The 16,398-nt window shown below is 60.2% G+C and overlaps 1 protein-coding gene across 1 annotated transcript in view; it reads left to right on the forward strand.

Annotated features, from left to right (window-relative positions):
* The first annotated feature begins 1,282 nt into the window (after nt 1–1,282).
* Nucleotides 1,283–16,398, forward strand: part of CCDC187 (coiled-coil domain containing 187) — a 50,964-nt gene continuing 35,848 nt past the window's right edge. Inside the window, exons 1-7 of the mRNA XM_008970066.4 lie at nt 1,283–1,709; nt 2,104–2,585; nt 5,077–5,175; nt 7,579–7,686; nt 12,426–12,560; nt 13,112–14,271; nt 14,704–14,798. Coding sequence (XP_008968314.3) covers nt 1,567–1,709; nt 2,104–2,585; nt 5,077–5,175; nt 7,579–7,686; nt 12,426–12,560; nt 13,112–14,271; nt 14,704–14,798 — 2,222 coding nt within the window. The 5' untranslated portion in view covers nt 1,283–1,566. The remainder of the gene's footprint in view (nt 1,710–2,103; nt 2,586–5,076; nt 5,176–7,578; nt 7,687–12,425; nt 12,561–13,111; nt 14,272–14,703; nt 14,799–16,398) is intronic.

Raw genomic sequence — 16,398 nt, forward strand, 5'->3', positions numbered from 1 at the left:
GAAGGGGAGCTGCCTTCTGGGTGCCTGAGAGCCATCCAGGCTCTGAGGGTGGGGGGACCCTGTGGTCACACCGCTGGTTCCCTGAAGCTCCCTGTAACATCCCAGACATGTTCTGGGCATAACAGCCCGAGGCTCATCCTTGTCCCTGCCTCATCACAGGAAAGGGCTCATGCCCTGGCGCTAGGAGGGTGCAGACAGGCCAGGTGGGGCTGGAGGTGGCCGCACCTCACATTACACGCAGGGCCTGCCTGTCTTTGGATGGCTCCTCTCTCCCTCCCTTCCGAGGCTGCTGGTGGCTCAGCCTCTGTGCCCTGGATGCCCGTGGCTGTGCCTGCCGGTAGCCAGGGCCCCGTTTGGCTTGGAATCTCCCCTGGGCCCCGTGCCTATGTGGGGCTGGGCTTGGGCGGTGTCTCCAGGCGTTTGCCTGGCGGTTCCAGAGGACAGGTTGTATAGAGTGAGCCTGGAGGAGGGCCCTCCATCCTTCATGCCTTCCTAGACTTAAGAGGTCTTTTGCTGCAGACCTCCCTTCTCTGGGGCCACTTGGGAAGGGTCACCTTAAGGGCCATTCCTGGAACAAATCCGTGCTCATGATCACCGCAGCTCTGTGCCACTGCCACCTCCCGCACGGATGGACTCACCAGGGGCTCACAATGGTGAGCAGGGGGGTAGGGGGTAGTCCCCAGGGTCCAAGGTGGCACTGCCAGTGGGGGTGGGGAAGGAGCTGGGAGGGAACTGGGATCTGAGTCTGAGTTCCCCCTCAGGGACTGCAGAACCATGTCCTCCCCACCACACTGCCGTGTCACGGACCCACTGGGATGTGCAGGGGCCGAGGAGGCCAGCGGGGGCTCCTGACCTGGGGCAGCACCTGGCATCTCTGCCACTGTCACTGTGGGCAAAGGGTGTCTTCTGGCCTGCACCAGGGTGAGCCCAGAAGCCAGCGCCCCTTCCCCTGCCCAGCCCCATGGAACTGAGAGATGGTGGCTGATGTGTTTCTGTTGGGGTGTCTGGGCTGGGCCCCACAGCTGCTGGGACCTCTGTGCCTCAGACTGAATTGAACCTGACCCTGACCTGGGGTTAGGCCCCACCCCCACCAACCAGAAACTTGCCCAACACTGACCCCACAAGCCCAGCCCGGCCCCATTCCCTCCCTGCATGTCATTCTGGGCCTGGGCGGACTGGGTGGGGCGCCGCTGAGAGCCCCATCAGGAGCTGAAGGCCAGAGGCTCTGTCGCTGAGTGACAAGGTTATTATGCTGTCACGGGGCCAGCCGGAACTCTCCCCCACCCCACCAAGAGACAGCTCATTAGGAAGGCCCCCAGCTGTGGCCAGCCCAGGGCCGGGCTGCCCACCGTGCCAGCCCAGTTTCAATGACCCACCTGAGGGTTTCCATCGTGGGCCAGGGGACCGGCGCAGGCGGGCATCCGGAGCCAGGCAGTGGCCAGCCCATCCCGGGCAGGGTCATAGGTGGGGCTGCAGGCCTTGAAGCCGCCATGTGAAGGCAGCAGCGACCCCAGGCAGGGCGGGCCAGGTTGACCTTGCACCTGCTCTCCCCTCGGCCCTGCGGCCATGCCGACCCTGGTCGTGGGCACGCCGCCCACCTGCCTGGGGGACACACCTCAGCCCCGCCACAAGAACAGCCAGAGGCAGGGCCCCTTCTCCCATGGGGCCCCAGGGAGAGCAGCCGACTGGGAGGCTGTTGCCAAGCCCAGGTAGCATCTGCGTGGACTCAGGCGGGGGGCTGCACTGCTGGCAGGTGCCATGCCTGCCCCTGGAGGCAGCGGCTCTGTGGGAGGTACAAGGGCGTGGGGTCAGAGTGACATGCCTGCCTCTGCACGTGCCTTTGGGCAGGCAGCCCGGCCTCTCTGAGACTCAGTTTCTCCATCTGTAAATTGGGTCGATCACATTACCTACCTCAGAGGGGTGTGGTCAGGGCTTGAGAGAGAATGCTGGGGCTGTCCTCCAGGTGGGGTGTATTCCAGGCCCTCCTTTCCACCTCCAGTCTGTGGAGCAGGAATGCCCGGGGAGGTGGGGCCAGTCTGAGCGGCTCTGCTCGGCACCTCTGCGCCTGCATGTCTGACCAGCATGTCTGCCGTTCCCTCCCAGGCTCTGCGCACCTGCAGCTGAGGATGACGTGGCAGCCCTGAGGTGGCCCGGGCCCTCCCAGCAGCCAGACCCACCCTGGGCGGCTCCCCACGTGGTCGGGTCTGAGGACCTCGAGGAATCAGGCCCCTGGGGGAAGGCGTGCAGCCTGCCCATGTGGTCCACAGGCCCGGAGGCTAGGGATGGGGACAGCTCGGTGTCATCGGGCCGCCTCTCGTGCTCTTCGGGGGGCCACGACGTGTGTGTGTCCTGGAAGGAGAGGCCACCCCAGGTGTTGGGGCCCCAGCGGAGGCCCAGAAAGAGTGACCCGCGGCTGGAGCAGCTGAGAGACAAGATCCGGGCCCAGGCGTGGCAGCAGGGGAGCTGTGCGTCCCTGGGCACCTCAGCCCCCTCCAGCGCCTCCAGACTCCACAAAGCCTCCACGCTGGCGCTTAGGAGGAAAACCCAAGAGGCAAAAAATCCCCCTCCAGCCCCTGAATGCTCAGGTCAGTGGCCACTTTGCCAGAGAGTGGCAGGAGGGCTGCGAGGCTGTCGGGAGGGTGGGGAGCGGGCAGGATCGGGCTGTGCTGGACACGTGGTGGGGGCCAGCCGGGTGTATGCAGCGTGCCCCCAGGGTGGGGATTAGGAGTCATGAAGGGGTGCTTCTGAGCTGGGTCCATGATGAGGATCCCTCCATGGAGACGGCAGGGGAGCGGTGGAGATGCCAGCGCCCAGGAGGGAGGGGCACACAGGGCCTGTGGCGCTGGAAGAGGGGGCCTGGTCCCTGGACCTAGAGTCTGTGCCTTTGTCCCTGTAGCCTTGGGGGGCTGCATGGTCAGATTTGTGGGGACTTAGGTCAGGAGCGCCCTAAAAAGTCAGCCTGGGATTTGGAAAGTCTGGCAGCTTCCCTCCTGCAGGGACAGGGGGTGGGAGTGTGGTGGGGGGGTCTTGTCCTTGGAAGGGTCAGGGGTGGGAGGGGTAACTAAAGAAGTTTGGAAACAGCTTCCCTGTTGGAGTGATGTTGAGAGCCAGTCCTGTGGATTCTCTGTGTCCAGGTATTTAACTCTTTTCCTAAGAAAACAGGGAAGATGTTTTCCTCCTTTAATTTTATATTTATTTTTTATTTTTTTGAGATGGAGTCTCGCTCTGTCACCCAGGCTGGAGTGCAATGGTGCAATCTCATTGCAGGTTCAAGCAATTCTCCTTCCCCAGCCTCCCGAGTAGCTGGGATTACAGGCACCCGTCACTATGCCTGGCTAATTTTCGAATTTTTAGTAGAGATGGGGTTTCACCATGTTGGCCAGGCTGGCCTCAAAATCCTGACCTCATGATCTGCCCGCCTCAGCCTCCCAAAGTGCTGGGATTATAAGTGTGAGCCACGGTGCCCAGCCTCCTCTATTTTTAAGATAACTTCTGATTAAAAAAATATATAGTCCGGGAGCAGTGGCTGATGCCTGTAATCCCAGCACTTTGTGAAGCTGAGGCGGGCAGATCACGAGGTCTGGAGATCGAGACCATCCTGGCTAACATGGTAAAACCCCGTCTCTACTAAAAATACAAAAAAAACTAGCCGGGCGTGGTGGCGGGCGCCTGTAGTCCCAGCTACTCGGGAGGCTGAGGCAGGAGAATGGCGTGAATCCAGGAGGTGGAGCTTGCAGTGAGTCGAGACTGCGCCACTGCACTCCAGCCTGGGCGACAGAGCAAGACTCCGTCTCAAAAAAAAAAAAAAAAAAAAGTAACGTATGCATAACATAAAATGTACCATCTTCACCATTTTCAAGTGCATGATTCCATGTCACTGAGCACATTCACGGTCCTGCAGCCACCACCCTCCGTCTCCAGAACTCGCCATCTTCCCAAACTGAAGCTCTGTCCCCATGAAACACTCACCCCCGTCCCCTCCCAGCCCCAGGACCCCTCGTCCTACTTCCTGTGTCTGTAGCTCTGACAACTCTGGGGACTTCCTATCGGTGGAGTCACATAGAATTTGTCCTTTTGTGACTTTGTTTTTTTAAGGCAGTGCATGTTTTCGTAGCGGTGAGAGGTATAATAAGCACAAAGAATGAATAAAATGGAATAAAAATCATTCCAATTCCCCATGTACCTTCCTCCCCCAACCTGCCTGAGCGAATACTTTGGGGTGCACCCCTCTAAGTCGTTACTTCCCTTTGCAAGAACAGGAGTTGAAGCCCGTACTGTGGTACCTCCTTCCTGGTGCTACGTGGTCCACCCAGGGCACAGCATGAGGGCGCACAGGGCCTGGCTCACTGCTGGTGGCTCCGCAGAGCCACTGCCAGAGGCGTTTCTGTGTGAGATGCCTGCGTCGTGCCAAGCGCTGGTGCAGCTCCTGATGGGCCCCATTGGATGCATTCTCAGGCCTGGAACATTGGTCAGATGTGCTATTCAAAGGTTTTTGAGGCTGGGCGCGGTGGCTCACGCCTGTAATCCCAGCACTTTGGGAGGCTGAGGTGGGCAGATCACGTGAGGTCAGGAGTTCGAGACTAGCCTGGCCAACATGATGAAACCCCGTCTCTACTAAAAATACAAAAAAATTAGCCAGGTGTTGTGGCAGGCGTCTGTAATTCCAGCTACTCGGGAGGCTGAGGTAGGAGAATCGCTTGAATCTGGGAGGTGGAGGTTGCAGTGAGCTGAGATCACACCACTGCACTCCAGCCTGGGCGACAGAGCTAGTCTCCGCCTCAGAAAAAAAAAAAAAATCTTTTGAAATACAAAAATTAGCCAAGCGTGGTGGCCAGCACCTGTAGGCCCAGCTACTCGGGAGGCTGAGGCAGGAGACTCGCTTGAACCCAGGAGGCGGAGGTTGTAGTGAGCTGAGATTGCACCATTGCACTCCAGCTTCGGTGACAGAGTGAGACCCTGTCTCAAGTAAATAAATAAATAAAGGCTCTTGAGCTGCTGCCAAACTGGAACCTTTTCTTGGAAATTCTTTGCGGATCTCTCTTCTCACACTGCCTTCTTCTTTTCACCCTGTTCCAGGTTTCAGCATCTTGAGTGCAGCTGAGCGCAGAGTTGAAGCCAAGGCATCCCATGGCCAGGGGCGCGAGCTCTCCAGGGTCTCCCAGCACCAGGTTCCTGGTGAGCGGCTCTGCGGCGACTGCCCTGGTGCTCCGGGTTGGATGCTCAGGCCATGATGGGGGCAGCACATGCTGGGCCACCCTCACAGACAAAGACACTGAGGGTCAGGGAGGACCCCACCTGGAAAGAGGCCAAGGGGGGATTTGGAGCCAGACTGCCATTCTCCGGAGCCTGTATTCTAACCCTCTGCCTCTCCAGTGGGGCAGGATCCAGGCAGGCCCTGCAGGGCAGGGGAGCTGAGCAGGGGCGTTTTTTGTTGTTGTTGTTGTTGGTTTGTTTGTTTTTGCTGAGAGATCTCCTGCACAAAACAGGCAAGGAGTTTTCTGTGTGGCTGCATGCCAGCCACAGGGAGTGGGTCTGGGGCCCTCCAGGTCCCTGCCAGCTCCTGGGCTCGCTTTTCCGTCTTGTAGATGGGAGGCACTGCCCCCCCAGCCCACAGATAGGGAAACGCTGAACCATTGGCGGGCTTCCAGGCCCGTGAGGAAGGAGCTGGGGCCAAGGGCCCCACCAGGTTTTTGCTCACTCATTTGCTCAACAAATGGAAGGGGTAGGATGGAGAGGGCAGGAGCTGCTGCTGGGGGCTGGAGGATGTGGCCTTCATCCCGGGCAATGGGAACCATTAAGGTCTAGGCGGGGAACGGCCGTGAGCTGGGCTTGGGCAGGCTCACTCTGCTGCTGGGGCAAAATGGATGCAGGAGGCTCTCTCGAGTCCAGAGACAGGCAGACGCCGGCAAGATTCCTCAGGCCCAGAATGAAGGATGGGGAGCTTGGGAGCGGAGGCGTTTCGGGCTCAGCACAGGGAATCATGTGCGTTTTTGTGGGCACAGTTGCTGCCCATCCCAGCGGTGCAGTGCCGGCCGGGTGGGTCCAGGTTGGTGGTTTCTCCATGAGATCTGGTTGGGCAGCAGCCACAGGCAGGCATTTGGGTGTGTCCCTCCCATGTGGTGTGTGAGCCAGTGCAGACGTGGGTGGGGTCCAGGGCTGGCCCCTTGGAGAGCAGGGGACAGAGCCATCTCCCTGACCCCACAGTTGCCGGGGAACTCCTGTCCGTCCAGATCCAGTTCCGCCTGAGCCCCGTGATCAGCGCCACTTTGTTCCTCCCTCCTCCGCCTTCCAGGGGGACCCCAATGGCATCAGCTTGGTGACCACTTTCTCTGCCCCTGCCCCAGGTCAAGTTTAGGGTCCAGCAATGGGTCACTCAGGGACCTCAACCACCCCATCCTATCAGTCACCGGCTCCTGGCAGCCTCGTTTTCATGCTCCGAGTTTGAGAACTCTCCAGAAGCAGGCATGGAGGAGGCCTTTTTTAAAGTGCCCAGTTCAGAGGCGCTGAGCACATTCATAGCACTGTGCAGCCACTGCCAGCCTCCGTTTCTAGAACTTTCCATCTTCCCAAACTGAAGCTCTGTCCCCACTTACTCTCCATCCCTCTCCCCCAGCCCCTGGCACCTACCTTCCTACTTCCTGTCTCTATGGACCTAGTGACTCTGGGGACCGCATAGAGTGGGATCACAGTCTGTGTCCCTTGCAGAGGACCTGGCTCTTGAGGCTCCTCCTGCCAGCAGAGTTGGGGCCTGGAAAACCAAGAGACAGGCCCAGCCTGGACCGAGTGGCGTTTGGAGGCCCAGACGCCTTTGGGCCAGGGTCCTCTTCTGTGGTTCCCCACCCATGGGGACGAGGCAGGTTCTCGCATGGCGGCTTCCCAGATACTCCCCCACCCCAGCTGTGCAGAGACTAAAGGAAGTCGGAGGCAGGGAAAGATGACCAGCCAGCCTCTGGAGCCGGGCCCTCTCGGTGGCCGCTGCACTCGCTGCGGGACTTTGAACAAACTCCGCCCCCTCGGGCTCTCCATCTCCTCCCCATCAGCAGAGGGGTCCACCCCGTGGTGCCAAGGCCCCCCCAGGTCTGGCCCTCACTCCTCCTGGCCCTGGTCCCAGAGATGTTCAGTCCGGCCGCTGCCACTCTGTGCATTCACTTGGGGCCTGGCCCGTCCAGTCATTCATTCAGTCAGCAAACAGTCCTGAGTGCCCATGGCCCGGGCCCCCAGCTGGGTGCTGGATTCAGAGATGAGAAACTGGTTCCTGTCCTCAGGACCTCTGGGCCTGGAGGGGAGGCCACCAGACACTCGGGAGGGAATTTGAGTAGGTATGCCTGCCTCTCTAAGGAGGAGTCCCCAGCGGCAGTCCCCAGGCAGAGCACTGCAGGGGACGTGACAGTCAGACTGTGCCCTGTCCCCAGCGTTAGCTCCCTCCCTGGCTCTCGCCAAGCAGGGAGCAGGACTGGCAACGTGTATGGCTCTAGGGACTATGTTTGCACAGGACCCCGGGGTAGCCACGTGGGGGGCCCGTGTGTCACTTTACTGCTCACCCTCCCTCCCTCCCTTCCTTTCTCTTCCTCACTGAAGTTCTAAGGGAAAAACCCAAAAGGGTCAAAAGTAGTTCTTGCAAAAGAGAGAAGACCCCCAAGTCGCCCTCCCCTAGAAGAGCGGCCAAAGACAAACACAAAGACGAAGGTAAGGTTTGCTATTTTGGGGCCCTGGCACGCTAGGTGCATATGATCCTGGCACACTAGGTAGGCAGATGGCTTTCATTTCTGGGGCTGGGGCTGGGGCTGGCCAGTCGGACTGCCATGTACACAGGGTTCTGCAGGGCACCTGGGATCGGCAGGCCCGGCTGGAGCGTCAGGGCTGGTGTCCCAGGCAACTGGTGACCTTGGCCACCACTGGAGCAGCAGGTGGTTCCTGTCCGGGCAGGGGCGTGTCCCTTGAGACAAAGTGAAAGTCCACCAAACACCAGGCACTATTGTCCTCTCAACACCCAGAGACTGGGCGAGTCTAAGAAAACAGAGCTGTTCAACCACACTGTAGCATGCACTGGCAGCTCACGGTACCCGCAGCTCAGCTCACACCACCCGCAGCTCATGGCACCCGTAGCTCAGGACACCCGCAGCCCATGGCACCCGCAACTCATGGCACCCACAGCCTATGCCACCCACAGCTCACGCCACCCGCAGCTCACGCCACCTGCAGCTCACAGCTCCTCAGAGCAGTAACAGATACTGGCATGTGTGCACATGCAGTGGGCAGCTCAGGGCACGCTTGGCCGAGGGAGCCGTGCTTGCTTTCTTTGTCACACGGTCACATTTAATGAGCAAGCCCAGGGCATCTCCTTCCACCTGCACACTTGGGGGTGGGAAAGGGTCTTCCGCAGACCCCACTCCCTCCGGTAGCTTGGGGACTTTGTGCAGGCACAGGGGGTGTGTGTCAGCCATGTGCTTGCGTTACGATTAATTTCATGCGTGTTTCCCGGAGAGTCCAGTCAGGTAATCCTGTGGGTGGATCCCAGTGGTCATAAAGGAATTTCTGATCCAGGCATCTCCCTGCTGAGGACTGGGCAGAGGTGTCAGTGCCCTGCAGAGACCCAGCAGCCCAGCCTGGGCATGGGTTTCAGAGCTTGCAGGGCGAATCTGACAGCGGCCCCTGCCCTTGAGTGGGTGGGTGGCAGGCAGAGTCCCTCCAGGGCTTCCTTCTGGGGCGTCTTCGAGGTCAGGGGAGTGGCCAGTGCCCGCACTCTGTGAGCTCACTGCAGCCTCCTGGTTCCCCGCCGAGGTTGGCAGTCTTGCTCCCATTTTGTAGATGAGGCAACCGAGGTTCACAGAGTTTCCACAGCCTGCCCGGGGCCGCACAGAGGCAGAGCCTCCCACCCGTCCAGCTCAAGGCCAGTGCTCCTAACCTGGAAGCCCAGCCATGTGCACCTGGGGCCACGCCTGGGCAGCTTGTCAAGGCCACCCTCCAGGCGTGGATTCTGGGGCCACCGAACCACAGGGTTTTGGAGACACCAGCAATAGCCCCCAGGTGGAGTGAACGCCACCCACTAGGCTGAGATTGGCTTTGTGGGACCCTCACTCCAAGTGTGAGCAGTGCCAGCTCGCCGGCCACTCCTGTAATGCTCCATGCCTCAGTTTCTCCACGCTGCGTGCAATCACAGCCCTGGGGCCACGGGGAGGGGCACTGCGTGGCGTGCGTTCTGTCCGTGCCCAGGTGCCTGAGCATCTGTCCCGTGTTGTCAGTTGCCGGCCCCTCTGCTCCTAGGCAGAGCAGCAGCTTCCAGCCGAGAGTAAACGCCTCTGTGCCCATACCCAGGGAGGACACGTGGGTGAGGTGGGAGCTCAGCGGGGCCAGAGGCCGAGCAGAAGGGGACTGCGATGTAGGGACCCGGGCACCCAGAAGGTTCCAGAAGGCCGTGGAAACATGCGTACAATATAACAATTTTCTGCATGGTCACCCCCTCCCTCCCCCAGGTCTTTGGTTTGTTTTATTTTAATGGCTCTGTTGAAAAATGACCTGCTTTCTGCCTGACACTGGGTCAGAGGGCATGCCACCGGCCGCATTCATCATCGTAAGCACCGTGTCACCCTGACAGTGTTGACCATTAGTTTCTGTCAGTGACGAAGTCACAGCTGGGCTAAGGAGAGATGAGTTTCGGTTCAGAGGTCAGAGCCACAGGACTTGGGAATTGGATGAATTAGAAATTTGCTGTAGTTAACAAAAAATTAAATCACAATAGTTATAAAATATTCATCCATCCAGGCCAAAGGAAAATGAAGCCCGATATTTAATTTCAGATTATATCACCTCACTTTGCATTTTTTATCATAGATTAGGTCGGCCCCAGAACTTTGACAGGGCACTTGGGGACTTCATCCATTTCCACAGATTAAAAATCCTCTCGTAAAAAAATTAATTGCCATTAAACTGCTCAGCGGAAGAAAAAATGTGCCCATCAGGACCCATTTATCGAGCGGGACCCTCTGGCGGGCTAATGGGGAAGTGAGTGGCCAGCGATGGAGGGGCCGGGCGGGCAGGCGGGCAGCCCCTCCCCAGGCGGGTCCCTGGCCCAGCACCCCAGCAAGGGAGAGCAGCTGTAGGGACTAGGATGGAGAAACCCCACCGGGGCTCCCCTCCACGCTGGGTATCCCCCAAAACTCAGCTGTGACCAGTTGGGTCATGCTGGCCTCAACTCCGGCCTTTGACACCACCCTGAGCCAGTGGAATCCTGACCCCCTTCCAGGCCTAACTCCTGCAATGATCGTGACTGCCCTTTCATTCTTGTGGCCCTATGGGAGGTGCTGTGAGATACGCACCCCATTTTACAGATGGGGAAACTGAGGCATGGATAAGTGAAACACTTGCCTGAGGCCCATGGCTGGTGAGTGGCAGAGCCAGACTTAAACCCAGGTCTGAGACTCCTAAGACCACGCCCTAAACCTTCCTCTACCTTGGGGTCCTGTCCTAGACAGTGTATGGCCTTAAGGGGTCCTGCCCTAAAGTGGATGTGGGGCATGGCCTGGGGTCCTGTCCTGGAGAGGCCGTGGCCATGGGAAGCCTGTCCTTGGGGACGTGGCTTTGGGAGGGCATGGCCTGGTGGGTGCAACCATGTAGCCCATTCACCTTCCTGGAGAGGTAGCTTCAGGCCTGTGGCTGATGGCCAGGGGTCAGGGCAGTGTGAGGAGGGTGCCGTGTCTGGGGGTGCTAGGGAAGTCCCTGACTCAGTCCGGGAGCCTGCCCCTGGGTGCTCAGCTCTCTGGATGGTCCCTGCCCAAGGCACTCTCATTTGGCAGAAAGTCCCCCTTCATGGGGGCCAGGGCGAGCCCTGGCTGAGACTCCACAGTGGTCTTGACCCCAGGCCACGGGGTGGAGCCGCCCTGGGCTGGGCCTAAGGAAGGGGCATAGGGGCCAGGGACCCTTGGCATGTGTGGTGTTGGCCCTGCAGAGCCAGGTGGAATAAGCAGTGTGTGTGAGTGAACGTGTGTGTGAGAGCACGTGAGGGTGTGTGTATATGAGCGTGTGAGAGTGTGTGAGTGAGAGCACATGTGAGGGCGTGTGTATATGAGTGTGAGTGTGTGTGTGAGAGCATGTGAGGGCATGTGTATATGAGCATGTGTGAATGTGTGTGGGAGAGCACATGAGGGAGTGTGTATATGAGTGTATGAGTGTGTGTGGTTGTGTGTGAGCGTGTGAGTCAGACAGCATATGAGACTGTGAATGTGTGTGAGAACATGAGTGTGTGGTAGTGTGTGTGAGTGTGAGAGCATGTGTGTCTGTGTGAAAGTGTGTGAGGATGAGACCGTGTGTGAGCATGTCAGTGTGTACAAGTGTGTGTGCATGTGTGAATACGAGTGAGCATGTGAGAGCATGTGACTGTGTGAGCATGTGGGACAGCACGTGAGAGGGCATGCGTGTGACAGAGTGTGAGCATGTGTGAGCGTGCGAGTGCCTGTCAGCATTGGCGTGTGTGTGTGTGAGTCGGTGAGCACGTGAGGGAGTTGTGAGCATGTGTGTGGGAGCGTGTGTGTGGGAGTGTGTGTATGGGCACGTGTGTGACAGTGTGTGAGCATGTGAGTGTGAGTGTGTGAGCATGTGAGCTCAGGGCTGGCCCTGCCTCCGGCCTTTGCCAGGGCCCTCGCAGCTGGGCCCATGGGGCTGGTGGGGCTGGTGTTGGCATCGGTGGCCGTGAGCTGGGCTGTGAAGTGCCACCTGGATGAGCGCCACTCACTGCGTGATGCCATTTGCCCGTGAAGGCTCGTTTGTACTCGGGACGTGGGGCCGTTTGCTGCCGCGATGCCCGGGACTCCCTGTCCTGCCAGCCGGGGAGCCTTCACTGCTGCCCACCCGTGTGACTGCTGGCTCTGCTGGCTTAAAAGCAGGTTAATCTCCTGTGGCTCGGCGCATGTGGCCAGCGGTGACAGGACCTCCCGTGCTACGCGGAGCCCGAGGTGCAGCACGGAGCGGAGGGTGGGGCTGCTGGCTCGTGGTTGTCACTCAGCTGCTGCTGCTGCTCGGCGTTTCTTTCACATGTGCTGTGTGCCCGGCCTGTGCCGAGAGCTTCACCGGCAGAGCTGTGGGGCAGGCCCTGTTGTCCACGCTTTCCTGAAGAGGACTCTGAGGGTCAGGGAGGAGGAGGACTCTGAGGGTCAGGGAGGAAGAGGACTCTGAGGGTCAGGGAGGAAGAGGACTCTGAGGGTCAGGGAAGCCACCTGCCCATGGCCGCCCTGAGACTCAGCCTTGCCCTGTGCAGGCTGAGGGTCCCGCTCTGCCCAACAGGGGCCTGGACATGAGGGATATCCCCCCGGTGCCTTCTGGGAGTGTTGAAGTGGCCTCCTGGGGCTTGCAGAGCCACCAACCTCCCCGTCCGGGCCAGTGCCCAGAAGGCCATGGGGCGCCCAGCTGTGTGTATGTTTTCTCCGTTTAAGATTCGGAGCTGGTTGGTGTTTACGCCTGGAGAAAGGGACAAGCTCTGGTGAGGTCGCTGCTTGGGCCCCCTCCCGTCCTCCGCAGGCACCATAGCAAGGATCCCTCGAGAGACCCGGCTCTCACCGTGGACTTAGGTACCTGTGCCTCTGCCATGGGCTCTGTCCTGCTCTGCTGTGGCATCTGGGGGTGGGCGCAGAGAAGGAGACACCCAGGCTCCAGGCCGCCTGAAAGGAAGAGGTGTTGGCGCCTCTCACAGCAGCCTGCAAACACCCTCCAAACCTGCCACCCATTCAACTGGGGACTTTGGGCAATAAGTGTTTTCAAAGCCTGAGAAAAGGGTTTCTGGCCCTGGGAGGCTCCATCGCCAGTTCCCGGGGCAGGCATGCTGCCGAAGCTCTCTCCTGGGGGCAGGCATGCTGCCGAGGCTCTCTCCTGGCAGGAAGGCAGGATGGGAGCCGGCAGGGGCTCCCCAGACACAGGCGCCCTCCACCTGCGCTTGGCTACCGTGTGCAGAGCGGCGGCTCATCACACAGGCATGGTGCCCACCCTCAGAGGGCTTCTGCCCAGCAGGGGCCCGAGGGCCTCCTCACCGCCCCCACACTCCTTGCCTCCAGCCCGGATGGAGGAGCTGGCTTTGCTCTCCCCTCCGCTCCCCTCCTCACCCCTGACGCTCCTGTCTTTGCAGGAGACAGCGAGAAAGTCATAGCTGCCGAGTGCTCACTGGTTTGTGCCCAGTTTCCCGATGCCACCTCCACCCACAGTGACCAGCAGGTGTCTGGGAACACACCCAGCCTGGCTTCCTTCGACCAGCCAGCGACCATACAGACGGCCATGGCCATCCTACAAGACCTGCGCCAGCAAATCCAGGCTGGGCTGGAGCTGGCCCAGGCCCGCAAGGGAGGGCAAGAGCTCGGGCCATCAAAGCGGAGGCTGCAGGACGTGGCAGGGAGGGGCCGCTGCAGGGACCCCAATGCCCAGAGCTCCTTCTCTAAGAGTCCCTGGGCCATGACAGAGAGGAAGCATCCCTCTTTAGAGAGGGCTAGGAGTTTCCACACCTGGGAGCCCTGGAGCTCCTCCACTGCATGGGAGTCCTGCCCGCAGAGGGCCTGGGGGGCCCAAGGACAGGACCGCTCCTTCCAGAGGCCGGAGAGTCCCCATGAGAGGTTGGGCCACTTCTCCCAGCGGCCCTGGAGTGCACTGGCTGGGCAGGCCTGCAGTCCGCAGAGGGCGTCGGGGAACCAAAGACAGGGCCTCTCCTCCCAGAGGCCTGGGAGCCCCCCTGAAAAGCGGAGCCCCTTCCCCCAGCAGCCCTGGAGTGCTGTAGCCACACAGCCCTGTCCACGGAGGGCCTGGACTGCCTGTGAAAACTGGGAGGACCCTGGCCCCAGACTGTGGAACCCTCTGGAAAGGCCCAGTCCTCCAGCCCAGCGGCCCTGGAGCAGCTCCGGCGTGCAGAGGGCCAGCCCCCAGGGCAAGGGCAGAGGCATCGGCCCCCCAGTCTCGGCTGCCAAGCATGCCCTGCCAAGGCCCACCGGGAGCTTCCCTCAGAACCCACTTGGGAAGCAGAAGGACACACTGCGGCCCTGCCCCAGGTCCCGGGGGCTCCTGGGACCCTCGCACAGCTCCGAGTCCTTGCGGGAGTTCATGCGCCAGAAGGCGCAGGCCCGGCAGCGGCAGGCCCTGGAGGAGAAGGCCTCGGCCCTGCGCACACGGGAGCTGAGGAGCCGGAGGCTGCAGGAGGTCTACCGGCAGCAGAGGGAGGCCGTCCTCGGCAGGGTGGTCCCCGTGGTCTCCCGGACCACCCCTGGCATCGTGACCTTTGTCCCCAGTTCTGCACAGTCCGGGGTACGTGCTGGGGGTGGGTTGGGGGGACTCGGCTCAGCCATGGGCCAGAGGCTTAGGCGCTCAGGTGCTGCCTCCAGCCCCCTGGTGTCCTCCAGGGAGCGGCCGGGCGAGGGCTGCAGCTGGGGGCTGGGGACTTCGTGGCGTCGCTGCCACTGCCTGTAGAAAGCCAGCGCTTCTGTGGATGCCTCCCTGGGGGAGGCCCTGGTGAGGTGCAGGGTCAGACCTGGGCGCCTTTGCCCCTGGGTGCAACGGGGCTCCGGAGGGACCCCCTTGCCTCTCACAGCCCCTGAAGTGGGACCCCGATTCCTGCAAGACTCTGGGGAAGCAGCCTGAGACCCCCAAGGGAGGTCAAGGCCTAGCTCTGAGGCTGAGAGAACGGGGCGTGTGGTCTTCCTGAGTTGGGGGCTCTGATGGCATTGCCCTCTACTTTAGGGCCTGGAAGCCTCCGGGAGCCTGGAGTCCCCAGTGCTGGAATGGAGCAAAGTGACCTCTGGCATGGTGCTGGGGGGCCAGGAAGCCCCAGGCAGGTGGGTGTGAAAGCGCGGGTGCTGCACATGCCGGGCGGGGCCTTGGGGGGGGCCAAGAACAGTTCTGGGTGCGTTCTGGGGCCCTCGTGACATTGCCTGATGACCGAGAGGCTCCTCAGGTGGGGCAGGCTCTGCCCTGCCCGCCCACAGTGCCACCTGGCTGCTTGGAGGAGGCGGTCACCACTGTGCTTGTTCTCGTGGAGGCAAGAGTCGCATCAAACTTAAATCCACCACGTTAAAGTGCATGTTCCGTGGCATGGAGCACCTTCACCGTGTGCTGTGCAACCACCACTTCTACTGAGTTCTGGAACATTCCATCTCCCCATGAGCCCCCACCCTCAGGAGGCAGCCCCTCCTGCAGCCCTTGTGGGGGAGCCACGGGGGTGTCCTTTCTGCCTCGACTGATTTGCCTATTCTTTTTTTTTTTTTTTTTGAGATGGAGTTTTGCTCTGTCGCCCAGGCTGGAGTGCAATGGCACAATCTTGGCTCACCGCAACCTCCACCTCCCAGGTTCAAGTGATTCTACTGCCTCAGCCTCCTGAGTAGCTGAGATTACAGGCACCTGCCACAACGCCCAGCTAATTTTTTGTATTTTTAGTAGAGACGAGGTTTCACCACATTGGCCAGGCTAGTCTCGAACTCCCAACCTCAGGTGATCCACCTGCTTTGGCCTCCCAAAGTGCTGGAATTATAGGAGTGAGTCACCGCGCCCCGCCCGGATTTGCCTATTCTTGACATTTTATCTAAATGGGATCACCAAGTACGGGTCTGGCTTCTCTCACCGAGGATAACGTTTTCCAGGCTCATTCAAGATAACGTTTTCCAGGCTCATTCATGTTGCAGCTTGAGTCAGAACTTCATTGAGTCTGTGGCTGAATAATGCCCGGCTGTGGGCAGGTGACCTTTTCTTCACAACCTCGTGGCCGACAGATGCCCGGGCTCCACCTGCCGCTGCTGTGAACGGGTGCTCGCGCCTGCTTTGGCCCTTGAGCTGTTTCTCTTGGGTGCACGCCTGAGAGTGAATTTCATGGGCATGTGCACCTCTGTGTGCAGCTTTCTCGGGAACTTGCACCCTGTTCTCCACAGCAGCCGCCCTGGTTCCCATCCCCCGACCAGCGTGAGGGTCCCTATCTCCCCACTTCCTCGCAGCACTTACTTTTAGGTTCTTTTCTGTGTTTCTGTTTTGCTTTGACTATTGTGTATTTTAATTTCTGGAGGCCCCTCCCCCAGGGGCATCGTGAATCACACACGTGGGGTCTGAAGACCTCCCCCCACTTTGCTTGGGGGAGTTGTGCCTGGGTCTCACTACAGTTTCCAGCCTGGCTCTCGCCCAGGAAGGGCTGTGGAAGGCCCCAGCTTCAGGCCAGTGGCAAACACTCTCTGGCCTGGCCTCACGCTAGGCACCTGTGAGGAGCTCACGGCCAGGCCTCCTGCATGCCCTGGGTTCCAGTGGGCAGGGGGAGCTGGCTCAGAGGCCAGGGAGGGGCTCCCACCCACCAGAGCGTCCCACCCTGGACTCCCTCAGGGCTGCCCCTGGCGTATCTTTGGCAGCTGGTGTTGGGGGCTTCAGGCTGGCCCCTGGGAGCTCAGCTCCCACCCC

Source organism: Pan paniscus, chromosome 11 (assembly GCF_029289425.2).
Source record: "Pan paniscus chromosome 11, NHGRI_mPanPan1-v2.0_pri, whole genome shotgun sequence".
NCBI lineage: Eukaryota > Metazoa > Chordata > Mammalia > Primates > Hominidae > Pan > Pan paniscus.